Genomic DNA, 24,142 nt, shown 5'->3' with positions numbered 1-24,142 from the left:
GGGCACAGGCAATGGATCACCTGCAACATGCGCAGCCGTGTCTGATGTACCCACAGGGGACCACACGCAGGTGTGCTGTGGAGGCATGCCAAGCTGCTGCTCCACGGCTGAGCCATGGGAACTGGCCTTATGGCTACTGGGTAACTGGTGTACCAGGGCCAGGTACTGGGTAACTGGTGAACCCTGACCCTAGCCCAGCTAGCAGAGTCTGGCCATGTTCAGATGCTCTCGGACCCCAGTCTACAGTGGTCACATCCAAACTGCTATGCAGGACCTGCACCAAGAGATGCTTGGGTCAGGCTGAGATGGTCTGTGCTTGGACCATGCCAGGGGCCGTGCTAACGATTGAAGAGCGTGGTCTGTTGGGTTCCCATGGCTGGCATCTGGCACTAGTTCATCATCAAGCATGACACAGCCTTCACGTGCTCTTGGTCCGCTTGGGCTCCTACAGAGCAGCTGATGAGCTGAAACTCCTTAAACCACAGGAACCCAATGGTTTGTGGTCATACGTCCTAGTGCAGCATCTGTCTGTCTGATGGTGACCACCAGTCTGTCTGTAGAGGTGACTACCAGCACCCAGGTGGACCAAAGCCAGGGCCAGCTCTGGGCCCAGGGAGATTGGTGCTGTTTGGGATCATTACAAAGACATTAGCTAGCCAGATGTATGCAGGCAGCAGAGCCAAACTCTTCTCAATAGTGGGAGAAGGCACAAGGGGACGCAGCGCAAACCACAGGCTGGGCATTAGGAAAAGCGTTTTCATTAGGAGGTGGGGGAATTTCCATCCCTGGGCATTTCCAAGCCTCATCCAGGTAAAGCCACAGCTGACCTCAGCCACTGCTAGTGGTTGTCCTGCTTCAAGCAGGAGGCTGGACTAGAGATCTTCCAACCTGCATTTCTGCAATCCTGCAACTCCAGAAACTCAAAGGTTGGTTTTTTTCTCCTGGACTGGTGCGGATCAGAAGGAAAGACATTTATCCAAGTCAAATGGGCAGAGTCCTGCTTGTAGGAATACAATTAATTGTATTATTGTTATCATATGTGTGTGTATTATACATGTGTATGTATATATGTACATATATATAAATGAATATATTTGTATATGTACACATATACCATGTCCTTAAGAATGCCATTTTAGCAAGCTAGGAGTCATCTCTAATCAACTTTCTTTGCTTTTACTATTAGAATTATTATTCTATGGCTACATAGAACATAGAACATTATTATTCTATGGCTACGTAGAACATAGAACATTATTATTCTATGGCTACATAGAACATAGAACATAGCTGTATAGAACCATGTATATATATTTATAGATACGTGCACAAATATAACACACACAGACACACACACATATATAAAAAGCCCACACACTTTGTGTATATAAAATGTATATATACCATGTGTACGTGTAGATGTGGCATGTAGGGACATGGTGTAGTGGTGGACTTGGCAGTGTTAGGTTTACGGTTGGACTCGATGATCTTAAAGGTCTTTTCCAACCTAAACGACTCTATGATTCTATGTGTAGGAATATATGAAATACGTAGGGTATATACTGCTCCACATGTCTAAGCCTTCTCTGAGCATGACGGCACTAACCAGTACTGACGATCACGTGCATATCCAACCCCTCACCCCACTTTTTTTCAGCTCACTAATTTGGACAGAGACTCTGACTCCAGTTCGGAGGTGTTACACTGATAAATACCACTCAGAGGAGTTACACCAAAATAAGTTAGGTGTCCTCCCTACGGGACGCCAGCCAGGGACAAACAAAAAGGTGTTTACTACGGTTCATCACGTTATAGGGGACAGTCAGTTTGTCTAACCCCTGGCCCTTTTCTTTTCCTCTTTTATTAGTTATTCTGAACGTTAAGTCAACTCAGCCCCCGAGCGGGGCGGGAGGATGGAGCAATTCTCCCAGCGGCCGATAAAGCATCTGCAAAGGTCAGTTCGCACAGAAACTGCAGCCTAGGCCAATAAAACGGCAGGTACCGAACTTATCAGGGCAACATATAACTTGCAGTTTTTCTAACTCAATTGATTGGACTTTTTATCTAAAATAACAGGCATTATAAGATAGGCGAAAGTTGAGATAAGGAAGAAAATTGAGTAGGTCTTGAATCAAGATCAGCTTGGGGACAGGTTCAAACTCCCACACCTGCCCCGGAGGAATCAATGAAAGTCTCTTGGCGTCGTCCACTCGTTTTGAAACACTGCTGAAGTTGAGTGAACTTTGAGACTGCGGCGTTTATTCTGTGATTATAATTAACCTGCTCACCCGTTGTTATTGATTTTGCGTGAAGGGAGGTGACAGAATCTGACTGGGATGTTGGTTTAGGAATAGAAATGGTTGGGGAGGGCAGGCAGTGGGGCAGGCAGGTAGCCTTGCCAGAGTGAGACCCTTCCCCGGCTGGGGGCAAAGGGAAGGGGGTACGAGGGGGATTTCACCCTCCTGCTTGTGGTCCTGCTTCTGTGCCGGGATCTGGGAAAACCCTCGAGGCCAGTTCTTCACATCCAGAGGGTCAGGGTAAATCACAGCACCGATGATCTGCCCCATTGAAGCAATGAAGGACTGAACGTTGGAAGCCCCTGGAGAAAAGCTTCGGTCGTAGCCAGGATCCAGGGCATCCTCCCAGCCCAGGGGAGCATGAGGAGGAGACATCCCCCAAGCCAGCTGCCTCTCTCATGCTCCACATCACCAAGGCATGTCCCAACGCAGCGTCCTTCCTAGCAGCCAGTCCCCCTGGCAGCCAGCCCCTGGGGCCAGCACTCCCTTCCCAAAATAATCTCAGACATCTGGGGCCAAACATGTCATTTGGAGGAGTCCTGATGTCTGAGGCTCACCGCCTCACTGGTTTTTTACAGCTCCAGCACTGTGAGCCCTGAATATTAAATAATGATGACTCCCTGGCTTGCAAACCCAAGAGCCTGGCTTGGAAACTCATAGCAGTTTAAACAATAAATATTAAGTTATTTTTTTGTCTCTTCTAGAGTTGCAGCATGAAGGAATCAGGGTTTCCCAGCTTTTCTCTTGTCCAGAAAAGCTGCTCCTTCCCTTCCTGCAAAACCAGAGCCTGACGTATGATAACATGACTCCGGAAGCTGGAGCTTGAAGGAGAACCGAGGTGCATGAAGGCGCAACAGCTGGCAACAGCCAGAGGCAGGCAGCTCAGAAGCAGACAAGAGGGAGATGTCTCCCAAACTGTTCGGAGATGTTTGCAGAGCCAAAGGAGACAACCCACTCCCCCGGCCCTCGAGGCCAGAGGACAACCTGCAACTTGCTTAACTATTATAGACAGAACCGGAGAGCACCATGCAAGCAGGAGCTGTGAAAAAAAATGCAAGAATTGGCAAAATCTTGCTCCGAGGGAGCGGCATGGTCTCCTTCTCCCCCCCTGCTCCATCTCTGCCCCAAACCTCTTCTGCTGGGCTCGGGTTTTAACCTTTTAGGAGAGCTTGACGGCAACAGACACCCAGCCCTGCCCCGGCACCCCGTAAATACACCGCACTGCGGCTGGAAGCATCGACCAGAGGAAAGCGGCTGAGCTTTGGGAAGAAGAACAAGAACAGGCAGCGGCGTCTCCCACCCCGGGACCTCTCCTGAAATGCTCCCCAGCAGACACCGGCCTAATTACCAGGGATTAGGAGGAAACATTTCCAGGCAGCGATTTTGTTATCCCAGATTCAGAACCGTCCAGTACCAGTCCCTGGTGGAGACGGGAGATCAGCCCCGCTGCATCGCTCATCCAGCTGCCCTCGCCCCACCTCTGGTGGAAAACTTACTTTTCCTTGACTTTCCATGAATTATTTTCTGCCTCTTTCACAAACAAAATGAATTTCGGAGTCTCTCCCAAGGCTGGCGTGAGCTGTTCGAGCCCAGCTGGCTCCGATAAGGGGCTCACCAGCTTTACGGATCACTAAAAATAATTAAAAAGAAAAGCACAAATCCCTTCGTGCTGCAATATATAAACCAAGTGGCCACTTTCCAGAAAGGAAAAAGAAAGGTCCCACTGCCTTTTGGGAGCTTTCCTGTGCATTGGGCTTCACCTCCCCAAGAAAATCTGTAGGTCTCCACATAGTTTGCAGGGCTCTGCGTTTCTTCCCTATGGAATCTTCTTGCATGGGCCTGATCCTGCGCCAGCTCCCGGCAAACCTCCCGTTGCTTTAAAACAGGGATGGTTTCAGCTCCCTGCAGGCAAGGTGGGTTTTTTGGGGTTTTTTTGTTGTTTTTTTTTTTTTTTTCACAGCCCATACTGAATCTGGTTTATGGGGAGGGCCTGATCCTGCAAGCCTTGCCTGGGCAAAACAGCAGGATTGGCCTCAGAAAGGCAGCGAAAACACAGAAAGACGTAGGAAGGACCCAACTTTGCCCCCATCCCCGGCAAAGGGTGCATCTACATTTAGGTGTCCATCTAATTAAGCAAAAAAACCTCTGTACCAGCAAATAACTGCGAAAAAAATAATCACCAGGCACTTCTTGGAAAAGAAAAAAATTATTTTTGCTTCCAGTTGACACTGCCCCAAACTTGGCTTTAAAATCCAGACCTTGCCAAAACCCAAATCTGAAACGTTTCAGCTCTGATGGTGGGGTCAGATCTATGTCCAGCTTTGAAAATCTCTGCCCAGATCTTCTTTCCTAGCAGACCCAGTGCCTGCCCGCCTGCGCTTTTTTGGGATAAGAAAATCCAGCTCCAGTTTATCATATTGAAAAAGAAATCAGCACCGAGTGCCCCGAGTGTTTAAAAGGGTGCAATAGCACGGGGAATGCTGCAAACTCAAGCACACCCTGCAGCAAGTGACCTTCTGAAAAACCGCGACGGAATAAAAAAACCATTTCTACCGTACGAGACCTTACAACGGCATCGCTCGGCGCAGCAGAAACATGGGGGTTTTCAAAAGAGCCTTTAATACCACTTGTACCAGCCGCTGCGAAGGCAATGATGATCGAATTATTTTCAAGCGCTGTCACGCACGTGTAAGCACCCGTGTATAAAGACCTCATTGCTCAGGCATGGCAGATAATTGGGTTTAATTTGTCATTACAGATGTATTTACAGCTTGGACCGGTCACCGTGACCGATGATGTGGGGAAGACTTGTAAAGGCCAGAGAGATTTTAATATTTTGCCATAATGCTGGACGTTATCATAGCCAGCTGCAAGGTTTTTGCCCCGCAAAGGGGACACACAAGGTTTTTTTCTCCCCCCGCCAAATGAAAAAAACCTCAATCCAACCTTCTAATGCAATTTGCTTTTATAATTCGGGTTAATTTTGGAGGTAAGAGCACGTTCTCACATATTTCATTGGTTATTTAAGCAGCATTTCACACTCGGCTACCAAAGGCGTATTTACACCTTCCTGCCAGACAGCAGCGTGAATTCGGGATCCATCGACAAGGTGAATATTTGGCATTTCCAGTCTCCTTTTCTGCAATCCTCCAGGCATAATTACACACATCCCCCCCCCAAAGCGAGCCATACCCGTAACAACCCAACCTTGCCATTACGATCGAGGGGTTTTGGCAGCATAATTGCGTTATTCAGGGATCACACGTCCCCGTAACACGGGGCCGGCGCGGCCGCCCCAGCGAAAAATCTGCATTTCTGCCTCTGCCCTCCCAGCGTGAGCCAAACCGGCCACTTTAAACCCATGATCTGAGTTCTCGACACAGATCCCCGCCTGGTTTCGCAGGCAGCGGTGAGTCCCAAATGGGAGGCAGACTCTTCGTCAAGTCTTTTTATAATAGCGTTGCAAAAGCCTCGAAGGACCCGAGATGTTCAGCGGCATCTCCCCATGTTCCTCTGCCTTGTCCCCCCTGGGAGCATCGCCGGGCAGGGGGAGATCCCCGAATAACCCATTTCTGCACCTCCTTTTCAGTAAGGAAATTGTAGAGAGGGAAGGACACACCAGGTTGGCGTGCAGGGCAGGGAATTTGGGAACAAAACCTCCCAAAGGAGATATATTATATTTGCACCCTCTTTTTCCTACGCGTGCAAAGCTCCGCGGGGCTCGAGGAGCAAAAATTTCAGCCCGGAGCCCTGTGCTGATGAGAAACAAGGTCTCTGCAGGTTTTGGGGCTACGCTATCAAGGGGTTTTGTTAATTGCATTTTCCTTAAAATTGCATTTTTCCACCTTTATTTTAACAGCCCCTGCACACACATCCTCCCCAGCAGCGACAGGCTGCTGACCTTCGGGCACAAAAAGTTGCTCATCTCACTGTGCTACTGTTTTTTCATCCAATTTGGGATTTTATTTGCTGGTTGGTGCTTTGTTGGTGGTTTTTTTTTACATCCTTAATTTTACAGCTATCGGGAGCAAGATGGTTTCCCCATTTAAAATACCCAGCTGCGTTTGGGATAACCAACTCTGGGAGCCCCTCTCTGCCTGCCGAGCCAAGGTTTCTCCATCATCAGAGGAGCACGGAGGCAGCAGGATCGGGTCCAATTTCCTTTGGGAAACAGCAGATAAACCCTCATCTGTTTCCAAGGATTTCACTTCTTTTCCCCCAAGCTGATGGAAATAAATACAGAAAGAGCAAAATATAGGCTGTCTCTTAAAAAACAAATCGCTCTTACTGTTACGGGGACAAAGACATGCACGTGAGTGCATGTGTGGAGGAGAAAAATAATTAATCCTGGCTTAATAAAGTCTTAGATTCAGGGCCACTATCCACTGCCTTAAGTTTTACTGCTTTACAAAAATTCACAAGCATTTATAATGTATTATATACTATACCAGGGCTGTTCTATGCAACTTATGCATTTGTATTTGGTAATAAAGTGCAGTTTTCAGTGAAGGAACTGTATTATTAATAAGGGTGATATAGTGCCCGTGATGGTGATATTTTTATTATTATTGTTGTTTTGTGGATAATTTAAAATATACTGTCTGGGGACTTGGGGGGTAAAAAACAGTTGTGTGTTTGAGCTGAATCTTGTATCCCCTAATACTGTGGGTTTCATCCCAAACCCCAGACTGGCCGGTGACAATTAAATTAGGCAGGAGAGCAGAAGGCGGCTTGAAACCCGCGGGGGGAACAAAGCCCTGGGCCAACCTTCCCCGCCGGCAGAGCCGAGGTGAGAAACGCAACCGCTTGCAAAACGGGGGATTTAGGGTCCCGTGCAAAATGCAGACGCGTCCTGCGGTCCCGTCCGTCCGTCCTACGGTCCCATCCCTCCGAGGGCAGGGACAGCAGAGATGCTGGGCTCCCCCCGTCACCCGCGGCCCCGGCGGGAGCAGCCACCTTGTCCTTAGGTGCGTGGGGAAGGTCAGGGGCTGCTTGGAGGGCAGAGGATTGTAGCAAATGCCGCCGAGTCACTGGAAATGCCGGCCCCGGGGATGCTACAGGGCAAATCTCTTAGCATCCCTATGGGAAAGCTTAAGATCTGGTTCACAATCTCTCCCCCACCAGCAGCAAAGACATTTTCCAACCGAGCGTCTGCTCCAGGCTTTGATCTTCCCAGATGCTGCTGCTGTGTTCAAACGGTGCCTGTTTGAGGAACCCTGATTTCGACTTAGTCAAAACAAAATGCAAAGCACCCTCCAGAAATGCCCACAGCCCCTCGCCCCCATTTACTCCCGACCACGTCGACCTCCTCGATGCCGCAGCAGCAGAAAAACCCCGCTGCATTTTGGCGAAAAGCAAAATTACAGGGGGTGAGGATGGCAAACCAGGATCGGGCCCTCCATCCCCAGACTGGAAACATCCAGGAGGCAGCAAGCGGCAGCGGGGCTGGATGCGGTCGGGCTCCCATGCCGCCCTCGATCCCCGCTCCCCTCTGCCTGGCGAAGAGGGAAGGGGCAAGCTGCTAATTTTGGGACAGATTTCAAGCAGTTTTTGGCTCTGGCAGGGAAGTCTCCTGAAAGGGGACTTTGCAGCGGATCCTTTTCATGCCTCATTAAGTCGGGAATTCACTGTAACCCCATCCCGGGCAATGCCTGGAGCAAGTTCACGGCCTCGGCCGCAGGGTCTGATCCTGCCCTTCAGGGTAATGAAATCATTCGCCAAACTTACCCTGAAAAGCCCAAATTTGGCATTTTGAATTCACACCGGGAAAAGTTTTTCAAAGAGGCCCATGTGATTTATACACCCATCCTTCCCAGCACTGTATACCACAGAGCTGCATTGGCACGTTTGAACCCAGACCAAAATTCCTCTTATCAGGGAAAAACAAGAAGATCTTTATTTCTTTTAGAGTCATTTTATTGGAATACATTTCCACTAAAATTCTTTCACCAGTGCATTGCTTTACAGCAGGGAAAAAAATGCCATGCCCAATTGCATAGACTGCATATCTATGTCTGCATATCCAGCTACACCTGCATAGACTGGATCTTTATTATTAAAAAATTATAATAATTAATATTCTAATGATCCCAGGGGTGCTCTGCAATTAGTGCTATCCAAAGGTGACGGTTCTCCAGGAAGCAAAATCACTGGAGGGAAATGAGAGCGCTGCAAAAATCACTTGATTTAATACAGCGTTGCGTGAAGGATTTTGCTCGCACCCTGAGATTCCTCATTGTGCAGAGAATAAAAATATATTTAGTCCTAAGGAAAGGCAAAGGAAGAGGTCTGGGCTCCACCGTGCCAGGCAGGGACTGCTTGGATGCTGAGCCAAGCTTGGATGTGTTATTAAAGTGGGTCTGTGATGGGTGCAATCCACAATGGTGTTTCCCTCCCACTAAATCTTTTAGTGCCTTCAGTTTTTCAGCCCGTCAGGGCTTTTCACCCTTGCTCATTAAAAAAACCCCAGCTTTCTTCCCGCTCAGAAACCACCAGCCAGCCTTCACATGCTTCATACAACCCCCTCGATACCCGCAGCCTGTGCAAAGCATCGCCGCAGCGTCGAGAAGGGACCCGGCTGGGAGCAGCCCGGCAGCGGCCGCGTCCCGGCTCGGGGAGAAGAGGGAAAGGGGCAGGTCTGGACCTTAAACCACTTGCCAGGGGAGCTGCCTTCCAAAAAATCCATTTTAATCCTGAATTTGAAACTCGCCAGCTTTCAGACAGTTTCTTTTTTTTTTTTTTAACCAAAACCCAAGCACTTTTTATTTAAAACCCAAGTGCTTTTTCCACGTTCAAGGCAGTGACATAATTAGATCCACGCTAATAAATCCCCCGGTCTCTGCTGGGCTGCCCTCGGCGATGCCGGAGGCGATACCGTGAATCCAGCACCCGAATCAGGACCTGGCGATGGAAAGGGGTCCCGGCTCCTTCCTCCTTCGTTAGCTACCGCTAACGTTTTCTGGACTGGCTCAACACATCCCGTCTTCCCGGTGCTATTTTAGAGCCCAGATAAAAAAAACTTTTTGCCACCAAAATGCAGGCTGCGAGACCTGCAACGCAAACCACTGCTTAACGTGGGGCTTGAAACCCCAAAATCACTATGCTCAATCTCTGGCACCTTAAAAGCTGCCGGGTATTTCTGCAGCTGCAATTCTTCATTTGCATTATTTTGGTTTGAAGTTATTTTTATTACTAAGAGCCCTTTTGAGACCACTGCAAAAAGGTGATATTTTTTTCCCCAGGAAGAGACGGCACGGTAGTCAAATACGAATGCGCATATGTCCTTGTTGATAATATTCAATTATTATTTGATTATTTGATCCATCCTGCTTTTTTCCTATACTTTCTACCTTCTTAGGGCTTCCCAAAAACACTGCCTGGTTGGCCAAAACTTTATCCTTAAAGATAATCTGTTCCCCATTTTCAGCAATTTCATAACACCCAACGAAAAGCAAAAGGCATTGGCAAGGCCAAGCCTTCACCGATGCCCAACTTTCCTTACTTGAATGTCTTCAAAGAATGCTAAAGATAAAGCAAATCTTGCTAGACACGATGGAAAAATTAGCCTCCAAAATTCAGGTTAAAGAATGCGATCTTAAAATGTATCTGCAGACAAATTTGAGTCATCTTCTTTGTTAACCCCGACCCCGAAGCCGACAGAAATACCTTCATGGAGAGAAGGCGGGGAGGAAAAAAGGGTTTATGAAACCGCGATGCAGAGATGTGCCCCGCGTTTCTCTCCCCCTTTCTCCCTCTTCTGCCATACAAAATATAAAAGCAATATTTTAAGCCATTCGGGCCGATTTCTGGTCGTAGGACCCAGGGCGCTTAATGAAATGAAAGGCTCCGAGGTCGGGATCGGCACAAGAGATCAGGGCTGAGATTTTTTGGGGCAAGGAGACACTGAAATACAGGGCTGGGTCGTTCAGATGTGCTTGTGAGTCCCCCAAAAAGCATGGTAATAAATGTGGATGTACTTCTTTTTCTCCTTTAGCGTCTCTTCCCCCATCGGCGCCAAATTTCCCTTTACTTTCCTTTTTTCTAGCCTAACCGACCTTTCCAAAAGGTAAAAAAAGGACATAACATAAAACAGCCTAAACGGAAGATCTGGGATTCACGGGCCAAATTTTGATTTTCCCCATTTTCCGAACAAATTTCCCCATTTTACACCTAAACCAAGCCCGGGAAGGGGCTGCCTGCGTGCCCACGGAGCATCGCGGTCCTGCACACCGCAGTCATCCCCATCGCAGCCCCTAAATCCCCGCGGAGCTGTTTGTGGAGCCAGCAGGCCTTTGCAGGGGAGCTGGGCACATGATTTCTTGCCGCTCCAGGACTACTCTAAATTATATTTATGTTTTTGAAATTGTGGTCCTTGAGGATATTTTGAAATGGTGGTTTTGCAGAGAAAGTACGTGTGTAGGGGTCAACCACAGCAGCGTGGGGACCCCCATGTTTTGCGGCCAGAGAGGCGGCTCCGGCAGCGACATCCCGAATATGCCGAATTTCTCCCTCCTGCCCTTGGTGCCTCCTTGCCCTACCCAAAGAGGGGTGCGTGCACAAAAATTTGGGGGGGCTGTGGGGTGAAACCTTCCCTCTCCCATCCCAACCCTGGCTGCGCTCACCTATGTTGGCATGCCGGGCGGCTGCGGGCGTCCCTCGGCTCTGCAGGTTGTGCAGCATGGGGCTGTCGAAGGGTGAAGAAGTCCAAGTCGTGGCCATTTCGGGGCTCATGTAAGCCGGGTAGGGGCTGGAATAAGAGCTGCCGAAGCCCCTGGTGTACTGCTCCCTCCCGTTAGCAGAAAGGTTCAAGGAGCTGCTGTAAGCCGCCGCGGCTTCCCGGGAAGAGGTGGCAGGGATAGGGGTGCTGGTGGAGAAGGAGAACCGAGGTGACACGGGAGGGTGAGTAGATCCAGGGTTGTAAGCGGCGCTTTCGGCTCCGGGTTGAGTCCAGATGGAGTGGCTGGAGACGGGGCTGCCTTGCTGGGAAGAGCCGCTGCTCTGGAGGTACGGCAGGCTGGGGAGCATGGAGGTGACCCTCGTGGTGGGCACATAGACGGGGGACGCTGCGGCCGCGCTGTGCATGAAGCCACCTGCCCCCTCGTACGCCGGAGGGCCGGGGTTAGCTGCCATGGCTAAACTCTGGTACATCTCGCGATGGGCCCCCCCAAACCCCAGCCAGGTCCCCGGCCACAATCCAGAGCGATGGGCAGCGGATGAAAAACCCCAGGCTCCACTTTCCCCTGCGGCGAGCGGTGGCCGGAGCGGTCTCGCGTGGGTACAGCCTTCCAGCCAAAACCAAAACACCACCAGCGAAGCAATTCTCCTCCACCCCCCCCTTCCCCACCGCCCACCTTCCCCACCTTCAGCAGGTCCAGCCGCCGCTTCGAGACCCCAAGCAAGAAGTCCAGGTCCCTCCGGAGGAGAGAGAATTACCTCCCGCCTGGCTTTAGCTTCTCCCACCGGGCTCCATCCATCACCTCCCGCCCCCCCCACCCACCCTCCACGGTGGGGCTGGGCTGCTTAAAACCCTCGGTCAGTCTCCTCCCCGCTTTTCTTTGTCGTGTCCCCCCCCCCCCCTCCCCTCCGCCCCGTCCGACAACTCCTCCGGGGGAGGCAGGGGGAGATGCGGCCGGGGATGCGGGAGGAGGCGGCGGCCGGGCCGGGAGCTCCCCTCGGGGCGGAGGAGATAAGGAGGTTAGAGCAGTCCGGGGGGGGGGGGGGTGTGAAAGAGGGGGGTACACAGCCGGGAAGGTGAGAGACAGCGATGCTCTCTCCTAGGACCTGGAGCAAAAACCTTTGTCCCGCAGGTACGATCGGTGCTTTAAGTTGTTAATGGCCCCCGAGGCCGGCGTTTGATGTGGGCTGGCAGCAGGGCGGCGGGGAGGCGACCCGGAGGCTGAAGCTGCGGAGGGTGGAGGGGGGGGGCGGTGTGAGGAATTAAATTAGGCAGACGGTGGGGAAAGAGGGGGGAGGAGGAGGAGGAGGAGGAAGGCTGGCTCGACCCTCCCACCCCACGCCCGCCCCACGCGTGTCCGCACTCCCCCCAAAGGCCGGCCACGCGTGGAAGGGGGTACGCTTACAAGGGGAGGGGGGGCATTAACCGCTGCACCCCCCCATCAGTGCTGCCCAGACCCACTTGCAAAGTGACAGCATGTGGGGAGCAGACCCCCAGCAGCACCCACAAAACTCCCTTTCCCGGGTGTTTTTAACCCTCCCCGCTTTTCCCACGTGGGGAGCTGGGAGAAGCTGGAAGCACAGTGGGCTGACCCACTGGGGACCGGGGATGCCGTGGGTCTGGATGGGGAGGCATTTCCCAGAGCTGTGGAGCAGGGTGGGCACGATGGGTGCTTTTTCCCACGTCGGTTTGGTTTCTGATTTGGGCTCCTTTGAGTGGGGTGCAGGGGTTGGGTTTGGGGCACGGCACAGGCCGTGGGATGCCATCAGGGCCTTGCATGTGGCTTGCAATGGCGAGACCCCAAAAAACACTTGTGGAGGGGAGTCAGGGTGAAATAACCTTCCCAAGGAGGGTCTGGGAGGGCGGTGAAATGATCTGAGACGTTGTTTTCTCTGCAGATCATGGAGGGATCCTAGAAAACCATCTCACACCTGGAGAAGGGCTGGATGGGGGGGAATTATGGCCGAAGAAATAATTCTTGGGACTGATTTAGATTTAACTAGCAGATTCCCCAGGCTGAACCCCTCCGCTGGGCTGAATTTAGCAGCAGAGGAGATAACCGGGAGATAAGGACTGATACCCGGGAGGACAGCAGGAGACCGGCAGGCAGCCGAGGAAAGGGGGAGAAGCCGGAGGCAGCGTCGGGAAGGGGTAAGGATGGAAGCGAGCCGGAAAGAAGGGGGTTTAAGGGAGCTCTGCTTCCCCCCAAAACCCAGGGGACGGAGGAGCGGCTGGTTTGTGTGCGGGTAACCGGCCTAGGATGGAGCATTTCCACAGGACTCTCCAAAGAGGAGCAGGATCCACAGGAGTGAATTCCCCGCCTGCCTTAAAAATAGTAATGGTGATAATAAAAAAATCAACCCCCAAAAAGCAAAATCGAGTCCGTTTCCAGGCCCGAGGAGACAATAGGAGGAAGCTTTCGGGGAAGGCCCGTGGGAAGGGGCTCGCTGGGGTCGCGGCGTGACAGCGAGGGAGAGGAGCGAGGGGACAGAGAAGTGGTACCCACCTTCGGTGCTGGGGGGGGCAAGGGGTGGAGGGGGGCGAGGTCGTGGGGCTGGACACCCCCTCGCTGTGGGGAAGGCAGAGAGGGCTAAGAGGTGCCTGGCTCCTGCCTGCTCCTGCTTCGCAGAGGGGGTTAGGGTCCCCCCTTGGCTCCCCAGTATGGCCAGACTCCCCAGTCCCACTCGCTGACTGGTTTGCCCACGTCACGTGGAAGTGGGCGGCGATGGGAGGAAAGAAGCGGGGGGGAGGTAAGTGGGGGGTGGGGGGGGTGGCTGGTATCTGTTGCACCATCAGCCGGGCGCCAGGTTTCATTGCTGTGCAAGGGAAAAAAAAAAAAAAAGGAATAAAATAATAAAATCAAACCACCACCCCCAGGCACGGCCACACGGCCGGCCCCACGCTTGCAGGCAAAGTCCAGCCGGGCAGCCCTGCTCCGCACCTCCCCACGCACCCGGAGGGACACCCATGCCCAGCTCGCAGAAATAATTAGGGGTCTTTGCTGGGGGCACACGACCCCCCCCCCCCAGCTCCCCAATCCCTTTGGAGGCAACCCCCTTCTGTGGGGATATTACACTGGGGGGGGATTTCTCCAAGCTCCTGCCCCAAATCCTTCATGGTCCAAGCAGAGTGAAGAGGTGGCAGCCGCTCTCCCCTTCACCCCAGCCTGTTTGGGGGTGTCCCCCCCCAAACTGGACACCCATCCCTTGTCCCCCGCCACCTCCCCATGCGCCGCAGAGGCCACCCGGGTCTAAAGGTCAATGGTGCAACGCAGGGACAGCCCGGGGCCGGCTGCACCCCTCGGCCACGCGGGGTCCCACCGGGCACCGAGCCCACGGACGGGGGGGGTCAGCCCCCCACGGCCCCCCTCTCCTGGGGGAACATTCCGCCGTGGGATGGCTCCAGCCTCTCCTGTGAGAGCTGCCGGGGGGGTCCCACAGCTCTGCTCCCCGGGAATAACGCTCACAACCTTAATATTTCCTACACCCCGGCTCCGGGGTTCTCCTTGGAAATTTGGGGGTCCTACCAGACGTGGGGGGGGGGAGGCTGGCAGCGGCTTTTGGGGCTCAGAAAGAAAAAAAAATCTTCGAGGAAATTAAAAATCTCCCTGTGAAGGAGGCGGAGGGAGCAGGGGAAAAAAAGGGCGGGGGGGAAGCGGTTTATTGAAGGGGGGGGGAAGGCGAGTCCTCCACCCCGGAGCCCCCCGTTATTCCAGGACACCCGGGGGGGGGGGGGACAGGGACACTGTGGCCGGGAAACCCCCAAAAAGGGGGGTTCCAACCCGGCGGGGATGCGTGTGGGCACGGACAGAGGCTAAAACCGCGGGTCAAGCTAAATCCGGGCAAATCCACAAAATATCGGCACGCAGATGGTTATAGGCACGGATGGAAATAAAATTACAGGGGCATAAGTACGGCACGGAGAAACGTGGGCAACGGTGCCGCTGTGTGCGTTGCGGATATTTATACTTTAAGCACGCGGGGGAAATATATATGTAATAAGAAGTACGTAGTGATATACATACCGATACAAACATTGCATATAGATGGGATTTAATGCGTATTAGACGCTCACGGGAACGCGTGTTACATATAAACATGTATATACTCCCATACCTAAATATACCGGGTAATTTATACCACGCTGTGCGCCTGTGTATATATAAAAATACGCTGACGAACATAGCGCTATCGGCGTGCAGAGAAAGCAGGGAGAATTAGATATATCGATGTCTTTTTGGTTTTTTTCTTCTTCTTCTCCCAAAGCAGCTGCGTATCCAGATGTGCTGGGTTTTGGACACGCATCTCCCTCTCCACGCCTTGCAAAAATCTCTGGCGATTTTCTCTACCAAAGCTGAAGCTTCGTTGAGTTCCTACTGAATATCAGCGCTTTCTTTAAAAAAAAAAAAAAAAACCAAGCAAAAAAAATCCAATTAAACCCGATTTAAACCGCCCGAGCGGCTCTACCAGGAGCAGAGGCGATTTCAAGGACCTGCCTTGGTTTTGCTTCTTCCAGGAAAAAACCACACACACACACACACAAAAAAAAAAAAAAAAAAATCCCGTGGTCGCTTTTGCCTGTGCGTGGCCGGATCCAGCCTCTTTCAGCGGGGAAATTTCGGTCCTTAGTGCCCAGCATCGCGTCGCAGGGGGGGGTGCGCACCCCGAAAAGCAACGCCGTGAGGAGCCGAGCCGAACCCCCAGCTCGGTGCGAACCAACAGCCGGGAGGGTGAGGATTGGATTTCGGATACTTTTTATCCCGAAAAAAAAGCAGAGGATGGGATACAGCAGAGTGGAAGGGGAAAAAAAAAGAAAAAAGAAAAATCCCTGCTCGGCACTCGGAGGAACTTTTTTTTCCCTGCGATTACAGAGTGCGGTTAACGAAATCTGGCTGAAAATAACCCTGCGGAACAAACCTCGGCCTTTCCACTCTCCTTTCCAGCCCCCTTTTCCCTCCCCCAGGGAGGAAATAAATCGATACGATGCCGGTTTTCTTTCCCGCATCGAAGTTAATTCCGCGCCGGTTTCAGAGTTAAAGCTCCGGGTGTTGATAGATGCACCCGCCAGTGGCAGTGACCAAAAAAAAAACCTAAAAAAAAAAAACCCAACGCATTGGGGATGAGGGGAGAGAGGGGGGGAAGGTGATTTAAAAATTTCTCCGCGGGACTGTGCTGAAAATTGAATTTTTTAAAAATCACGAAAAAAGTGGTTGGGGGGGGAAGCAGCAGGCAAGAGGGGTTTTAGCAGAGCAAAAGGGATAAAGGCAGCCGGCAGCTGCTGTGCCAAGCGTGCACCGGGATTTTTGAACGTTTTCTTTAAATTATTTGAATTATTCCATGCCTTGGCTCCAAAATACCAGTGCCCTCGGCTGGGTGGCATCTGCGGGCGGTATATATCTATAGGTATAGGGCGTACGGAGAGGCAGGCACTGGGTTTGCACGGCGCTGTCTTGCATTAGAGCGGCCAGTGCAATCTGGGGAGGTGGGAAGGGCGGGGGGGGGGGGGGGGAATCCCAAGCCCTGGGCTTGGCTGCACCCCCGGTTTTTTGGCAGGATCAGGCCGGGCGGGGCGGCTGGCCGGGGGGGGGGGGGGGGTGGGGCGAGCGGCGGCCCCGCGGCGGAGCCCGCCCGCCTTTTGGGGGGTTTGGGGATGGAGGGGGGGGGGCATGGCGTGACCCCCTCCCTGCCCGCTCCTGCCCTCCCCCGATCTGGCCGGCACGGAGCAAGGGGGTGACCCCGGGCAGCAGAGCCCGGTGCAGCGCTGCTAGGGGCCGCGGTGAATCGGTTCTCCCTCCCGGGGGGCTGATCCTGGCTCCCCCCGCCCCGGTTAAGCCTTGCACTCCTGGCTCCGGGACCGCCTCGCACCCCCTTGCACCCCTGCCCACGGACACGTGTCGGGGTGTCCCGGCCCAAGGAAACCCCACAGGAGACTGTGGGCAGCCGACCCCACAGCTGGGGGGAGCGGGGAACCAGCGGGACACCCCCCCCCCCCCCCCAACCGAGGGGTAGTGTGGGCAGGGAGTGTGGGCAGGGAGGTGTCTGAGCTGGAGGGGACCCTGCTTTTGGTTACCACCCCCCCCACTTATCAAAGTCTCTTGTCGCACCTTCAGAGACACTTTCCTAAACAAACGTCACATCTGTTTACAGGATTTTTAGGATGTTTTTAGGACAGTGGTCCTAAAATGCAACCACCCCCCTCACCTACACCCCCCCCCTCCCGCCCCAAAGGCCAGGTACTACCGCCTGGGAGAAGGGTGTCCAAAGAGCATCATGGTTCAGCGATGCTCCAGGGGCATTTTAAAATCCTTTTTGACTGCCTTCTCTGCCCCCAAATATTATGTTATTGCTTTTTCTTTTTTTCTTTTTTCTTTTTTCTTTTTTTTCTTTTTTCTTTTTTCTTTTTTTTTTTCTTTTTTTCTTTTTTTCTTTTTTTTTTCTTTTTTTTTTTTTTTCCCCCCAGTGGAAATAAATACAAATGATTTCCTCAAGGACAAAGCCGTGGGATGCAGAGGCGCGTGGAGCAGCGCTTCGTGCTGCGATGCAGCAGGAGGGGGGAGAGAGGCTGAGCGGCGAGTGTCAGTGCCGGGGTGATTTGGGGAGAGTCAGGATCCGAAACCCAGCTGGAACTGGGATCTTTAGGGAAACAGGGGCTGCAGGATGTCAACGCGCGTGCCTGGGTCGCGCCTCGCGTGATGCCACGCGTGTCTGTGCCACCGCCTGCGTGTGGCGGATGCCTGCTGCAGGGGACAGAGACGTCCCAGGGAGGGCACTGAAAATACAGTACAGATGGGCACGCTACGCTCCTGTTCAGCTTTACTGCCAAAATCAGGTGAAATGAGTCTAAAATCTCAGGGCTCTGCATTTCCCGACCTAGGACCCTCTCAACTGATGCAGAAGGGGCTTCCCCCGTGGGAGTGGGGCTGCGTGATGAATGGCCACGTGGGAACCTGAGGTGGGGGATCTCCCGGGGCCGCCGGTGCGGGGGCGAAGGGGTGAGCATCGCCTTCAGGGACAGGGGAACCCGCCGGGGATGAATGGGGTGCGTCACCGCCGGGGTTCCTGTCGCCCACTCGCGCCGCCATCCACACATGTGGTTTTATTGTCATTATGTCAAAGCACCGCTTTTTAATGACAATAAAACCACATGTGTGGAGCACACCTGCAGTACGCTGTCACCACATTGCTGTGAAATTGCCTTCCTGGCTGGTGGGCACCAGCCGGCGGCTCGGGCCCGGGCACAGCCGCTCATGTCTGGCAGGAACGGCAGCGGTGATGGAAAGCCCCTTCCCATGTCGGAGAGGCTGGAAAAGCCTCCTGCATCAGGCAGAAGGCTGAACTGCCTGGAAATGCATGGGCTGGAGCTCTGGCAGAGCAGAACCTCAGTCAGTATCACTACCCATCTATGCATTTATCCATCTATCCATCTACCCATTTATCCATCTATCCAGCCACCTATCTACCCATTTATCCATCTATCCAGCTACCCATTTATCCATCTATCCATCTATCCATCTATCCATCTACCCATTTATCCATCTATCCAGCTACCTATCTACCCATTTATCCGTCTATCCATCTACCCATTTATCCATTTATCCATCTATCCATCTACCCATTTATCCATCTATCCACTTATACATCTATCCATCTATCCATCTACCCATTTATCCATTTATCCATCTATCCATCTATCCATCTACCCATTTATCCATATATCCATCTATCCATCTACCCATTTATCCATCTATCCATACATCCATATATCCATCTACCCATTTATCCATCTATCCATACATCTATATATCCTTATATCCATTCCATATATACATCTATTCATCTAGGCATATATCCATATATTTATGTAACTTTCTAGTTATTCTTATGTCTACTTGCCTATTTGTGCCTATCTACTTGCCGAAATACCCATTTATTTACCTATACATATCTATCCACGTGTCTATGGCTCTCTGACTTACATGTCTATCTGCCTATACCTCGTCACTATACGTCCTTATCTGGCACTGTAGCTTCGCCTGCGGCTGCATGGGTGTATCCCTCCCTGTGGATGCCTATTTATGGGTCTGTCCGTTAAGCCCTGACCCACACGGCTGTCAGTACCACCTCAGCTATGGGGCTGTCTGTGCCCCCAGGGCCGTGGGGCTCCCTCCACCCCCTGACAAGTGGTGCTGCCTGTACCCCCCCAGATCCATGGCTTCCTTGACCCATGGGTCTGCCTCTTTCCCAGACCCACAGGGCGGTGTGCACCCCCTGACAAGTGATGCTGCCGCTACCCCAGACCTATGGGGCTGCCTGCACTCCCAGCCTGTGGGAATGCCTGGAGCCCCTGGACTCACAAGGCTGCCTGTGTCCTGACCCACAGGGCTGCCTACACCCCAGATCAATGGGGCTGCCTGTGTCCTGACCCACAGGGCTGCCTACACCCCAGATCAATGGGGCTGCCTGTGTCCTGACCCACAGGGCTGCCTACACCCCAGATCAATGGGGCTGCCTGTGTCCTGACCCACAGGGCTGCCTACACCCCAGATCAATGGGGCTGCCTGTGTCCTGACCCACAGGGCTGCCTACACCCCAGATCAATGGGGCTGCCTGTGTCCTGACCCACAGGGCTGCCTACACCCCAGATCAATGGGGCTGCCTGCAACCCGACCCACAAGGCTCTCTGCACCCTGACTTACAGGGTTGCCTGTACCCCGGACCCCCTGGGACTGCCTCCACCTAGCCCCACAGCCCTGCCTGCATCTCAGACCCATGGGGCTGCCTGCATCTCAGACCCACAGCCCTGCCTGCACCCAGACCCACAGCCCTGCCTGCACTCCACTCCACGTAGCTGCCTGTATCCCAAAACCATTGCTCTCCCTACAGCCCGGACTGATGAGGCTGCCTGCACCTCGAACCCTTGGGGCTGCCTGCAACCCCGACTTGGGGGGCTGCCCGCTCGCATCCCCGACTCTCGGCCGTGCCGAGCCGTGCCGAGCCATGCCGTGCCGTCAGCGGTGCCGTCGGGGCGGCGAGGCCGCGGCTGTCAGCCCCTATTGATGAGGTGTGGGCTGACGGCGGGGAGCGGCGGCCGCCAGCTCCGCTCCAGACTCCCCGGCGCTGGGGTCAGTGCCCCGGCCAGCCCCGCTGCCGCCGGGAAAGGAAGGGCTGGACCCGAAAGGGATGCCCCTGCTCCCCCTCCGAGCATCACGCAGCGGGCACTGGGCTGTGGGAACTGCAGCCGTGGGGAGCCGGGGTTGGTTATGATGAGAAAGGGCCGATCCCGACCCAAATCCTCCACCCCTGGATGGCAGATGTGGTGTCAGGATGGCGGCTTCATCACTGATTTCCTTCTGGGCTGAAAAAAACATTTCTCGCGCTGCACTGACACATCAGGGGGGTTGCACGGGTTTGAATTAATCCACCTATTCTAGAGAGGGGGGAAAAAAAAAAAAGGAGAAACAAAAGTGAAACCACAAAGCCAAACGGTAGTTTTTCATACTGATGCTCAGTGCCCCAAGCACTGAACCTCCAAGTGCCAAATCCACGTGAAATGCTCTCACGCGAGCAAAGGACAAGTAGGGTTTCATGTGCAGGCAAGTGCTGGCAGGACTGAGCCGTAATGCAGGAGGTTGGTTTGACCTTGAAGTAGATTGCCAGTCAAAACCCACAAAATATTGACCATTTCAAAAATGGAAAACTTGAAAAAAAGGCATAAAAATGTCTAGTCTTTTTCAACAAGGAAAAAAACCCCTCTGGCGCAGGGTGAGTGTGTGAGCTGAGGTTGACAGCAAGGGACGGTGGAGGCAGATGGGAACTTCCTGGGAATCTTCCTCTCTTCACCTGGATCTGTCACAGACGAATTCCCTGAGCTTGGGACACCGGGCTGGGACGCGGCAGATGCTCACGCAGCCTCCCCCAAATCCCCTGGCCTCAGCTTTGCAAAGGAAAGGAGGACCCAAACTCCTGCGTGAATCGGGGACCTGGAAGCCTCAGACATCTGAGAGGTGTTAGGGTAACTGCACGTGGGAAGGACTCAGCCCCTTCCGTGCTGGGGATGGTTAGGGTCAGAGGCTGGATAAGCAGAGCTGGTACTAATGAATAGTTAGTCATTAATCTCCAAGTGCTGCCAGGGCTCCTTTGGATTTTATCTAATTTCCGTGTGATCTACACAACAATTTCTGGAGTTGAGGTGACATCACGGGCATTTTCTGCTTTCCTAATTACGGGTCCATCCAACTTTCCAGAAATAGCCCACCAAAAAAACCACTCAGAGCACCCCTTGCGCTGCTGTTCTCCAGCCAAGTGAACGTTGCAACCTTCCCCAACTTCGCTCACCGCAGCAGGAATTCAGACTATGCCGCCGAGATTCCTACGGCTGCACAAATAAAGCTTCCAGCTTCCCTTCACCGTGGGGAAGAGCCTGCTCGCTCTTCTGCTTCTCCTCTTTGGGGTTTGTACCGTAAAGAAAAGTATCACTGGTGTTAATATTGCCGATGCATTGGCATTACTGGAGAGCAGCAGAGCTGATGACCCCTTAAATCTGCTGAAACCCAGCCTGGCTTTGGCTTGCAGACTCAGCATGCAGCTTCACACCGACCTAGGAGTGCTGTCCAGGATGGAAAGTCTTGGGTGAAGGTGGCGTTTTGTCATCTGTGGGGGAAAAGCAAGAAAATCCACAGCACAGGGTAATCGTAAAAGGTACCGTAACATGAAAGTTCATTTTATCACAAAATGATATTGTTATCATTAGGCAAAACTCCAGGGGAAAGAATACTCAGGTATGTTGGCAAATTTATATCTAATTAGCCCTCGTTCTTAGATCATTAATATGGTGTTGATATTATTAATAAACAGTAATTATCTGTTCGGCAATGCGCTTGGAGACAGATGCACCTCCGACTTTTCATGCATCATACAGATCGGGAGGAAGGCTGTGAGTCCTGGAGCTGGCAGGGTAGGAGGAGGGAGAGGAGGACTCCTGGCCATGGCTTGAGTTGTGGAGGTTTTTATTAGAAATGAAAAAAAAAAAAAGCGCGATTTAGAGGCAGGAGGAATCTGGACTTGAATGCCTCTGTAGTTCTGGCTGTCATCTGTCAATCAATCCGTCAATCAATTTGTCTATTGTTCCAGGTGGAAAAAAATAGAGATATAGATTTAGATAAAGCCTGACGTGCTGGTACACGCAGCTATCTGAGTTTGTAGTGTACCTAGCTGAACAGAGAGTGCTTTGAATAGGCGTACGTAGCTCTGGGCTGGCAGGAGAGAGCAGCTCAGGCGCAGCCCCATGTTGTCCTGCCCCGGCCAGGTACCAGGCACTGGAAGGATGCCGTAAGGAGGGTGGCGGGAGATCCTCATCCGTTGGCATTAAGGAAAGAGAATCCCCTGCTTGAGCTGGACAGTGTGAACTGCATCTTGCACCTGCTTTTGGGGTCTTGCCCCATAACCAGTCTGAGATTTCTTTGGCTTAACACTCTCGCTAGTAACATAAAAACAGTAATAAAGGAGGAGCAGGCGTGCAAGGAGAGGATGTAGCTTTTATTAGATCAGTTGACATCTTTGGGGAAAACCAAGTATGCTTTTGCCTGGCAGCCATCACCTTTTTTAGGGTGAGCGGGGTTCCCTGACCTTTCAGAGGTCCTGGGCGGAGGCAGAGATCTTCCCATCTAGGTGGTCACCATCTTCCTGGTTGACTCCAAGGGGAATATTGCGCTGGTGAAAAGATGTGCTGACAGCATTTCAAGCAAGGGGGACCAAGCAGACTTCGATTTAGTATATAACAGCAAAGACATTGCAAAAACACAGGTCTTCACATGGGCTGGAAAAATGTGTGTCACTGCAGTGTCACCCGTGACGGTACCCAAGAGGCTAAATGAAGGATGGCTTCTCTGCTCTGCAATGAAACCTCCAAGAGAGACAGCTGATCTTGGGCTTGCTTGTGTCGATCGGCTGTAGCTCCCGGGGAGCCGCTCCTTGGCCGTATGAGATCAAAATCATAAATTTTTCTTTTTTCTTTTCTTTTTCTTTTCTCTTTTGCAAAGGATCCCTGGACACTTTATAAAGATTACCAAGTTAAGCCTCCCAACAACACTGCGGGGTAGGTAGATCTTATTATCTGGGAAGACAAGGGAAAGGATGATTAAAAGGCTGGTGGGGGATAGCAGATCCAGGACAGGACCTGTCTCTCACAGAGCACTTAGTCCCGTGCCTTGACACAGGATTATGCATTTTTGGCAGAACAGCTGTGAAGCCTCACTGTAATGCCAGAACATCAGAGGCATCGGAGCATATTCCAGTTGTTAACACCCACAGATACGCAAACCACCACGGAGAAACGGCTGCATGCACCCACGGAGGGCTCCTCTGCAAAATATATACTTTTGATTTGCTGTCTTCTTCTGACATGCAAAAAGGACAATTTTTAGCACCTCTCCATACAGACTGTGGTAGAGCTGTACGTCTAATGTTTACTCCAGAAAAACACACGTCAGAAGTAGAACTGATTAGGAAATGCATTTTTTGGTTCAGTGGAAAATCCTCCCAAAAGCAAGAAAAATGTCATTTGTGTTTCGTCTGGAAGAGGCAGAAATACAAAATCAGCAAACTGGAAGGTTCAATATCTTTTGTTTCTGGCTGAACAAAGTTCCGAAGTGTAATAGTTCTGTTAATTTTTTTTTTTTTTTAAATCTAATTGAATTTCACTTTCACTTTTGGGGGTTTGGTTTGGTTTTGCTTGGTTTGCTTGTTTTAAGAAGATTTGAAGACATTTCTGGATGAATTGCTATTTAAACTCAATAAAAAGAAAAGCTAGGCTTGAACTGCTATAAGCAAGAAGTTTAAACATTTCTAATTGTTTTCAGCTATGTTTAGGGTAGAGGTTTTGCTCTTGAAAGGTCAATATAATGGGAGCATTTATTCAGATGGGCTTTACTAGTTTTAGCTGACAAAATTTTGAAATATTTTCCTTAGCTTGTAGTAAAAATGTATTCCTTCTTTCAAGAGTCTTCCTTTTTGGGGTTCATATAGAGAATAAAGAACATTTTAAAAATTCTGTCTTCTTGTTGCATGCCCGCGAGATTAAAATGCCTTGGCTTTTAGCAGCATGCAGCGGGAAAAACAGAGAATGGGCAAAAGATGTTACATTTTATGTTGTTGCAGGCAAAAAACAGACACAC

The 24,142-nt window shown here is 51.9% G+C and overlaps 1 protein-coding gene and 2 long non-coding RNA genes across 8 annotated transcripts in view; 2 read left to right on the top strand and 1 right to left on the bottom strand.

Moving 5' to 3' along the window:
• Nucleotides 1–11,777, bottom strand: part of GATA4 (GATA binding protein 4) — a 34,723-nt gene extending 22,946 nt beyond the window's left edge. For 5 of the 6 annotated variants that reach the window (XR_012775101.1, XM_075497703.1, XM_075497706.1 and 2 more), the window contains exon 1: nucleotides 10,919–11,627. Coding sequence is in view for 5 of the 6 variants with exons in the window: in XM_075497703.1 (XP_075353818.1) it covers nucleotides 10,919–11,444 (526 nt within the window). In the remaining variant the exon portion in view is untranslated. Of the gene's footprint in view, nucleotides 1–10,918; nucleotides 11,628–11,656 lie in introns of those variants that run through there. The other variant, XM_075497708.1, reaches the window with a different exon arrangement.
• A 265-nt stretch (nucleotides 11,778–12,042) lies between these two features.
• Nucleotides 12,043–15,940, top strand: LOC142407945 (uncharacterized). Its single transcript, XR_012775102.1, has 3 exons — nucleotides 12,043–12,103; nucleotides 12,965–13,122; nucleotides 15,240–15,940. It is a non-coding gene; the product is annotated as an uncharacterized LOC142407945 (long non-coding RNA).
• A 5,446-nt stretch (nucleotides 15,941–21,386) lies between these two features.
• On the top strand, nucleotides 21,387–23,833 carry LOC142407598 (uncharacterized). The gene is made up of 3 exons (XR_012774983.1): nucleotides 21,387–21,668; nucleotides 23,009–23,064; nucleotides 23,205–23,833. It is a non-coding gene; the product is annotated as an uncharacterized LOC142407598 (long non-coding RNA).
• The last annotated feature ends 309 nt before the right edge of the window (nucleotides 23,834–24,142 follow it).

This window comes from Mycteria americana, chromosome 3, assembly GCF_035582795.1.
Source record: "Mycteria americana isolate JAX WOST 10 ecotype Jacksonville Zoo and Gardens chromosome 3, USCA_MyAme_1.0, whole genome shotgun sequence".
NCBI classification, from domain to species: Eukaryota; Metazoa; Chordata; class Aves; order Ciconiiformes; family Ciconiidae; genus Mycteria; species Mycteria americana.
The sequence above is the reverse complement of the archived record's forward strand: the minus strand, read 5'-3'. Positions and strand labels throughout refer to the sequence as shown.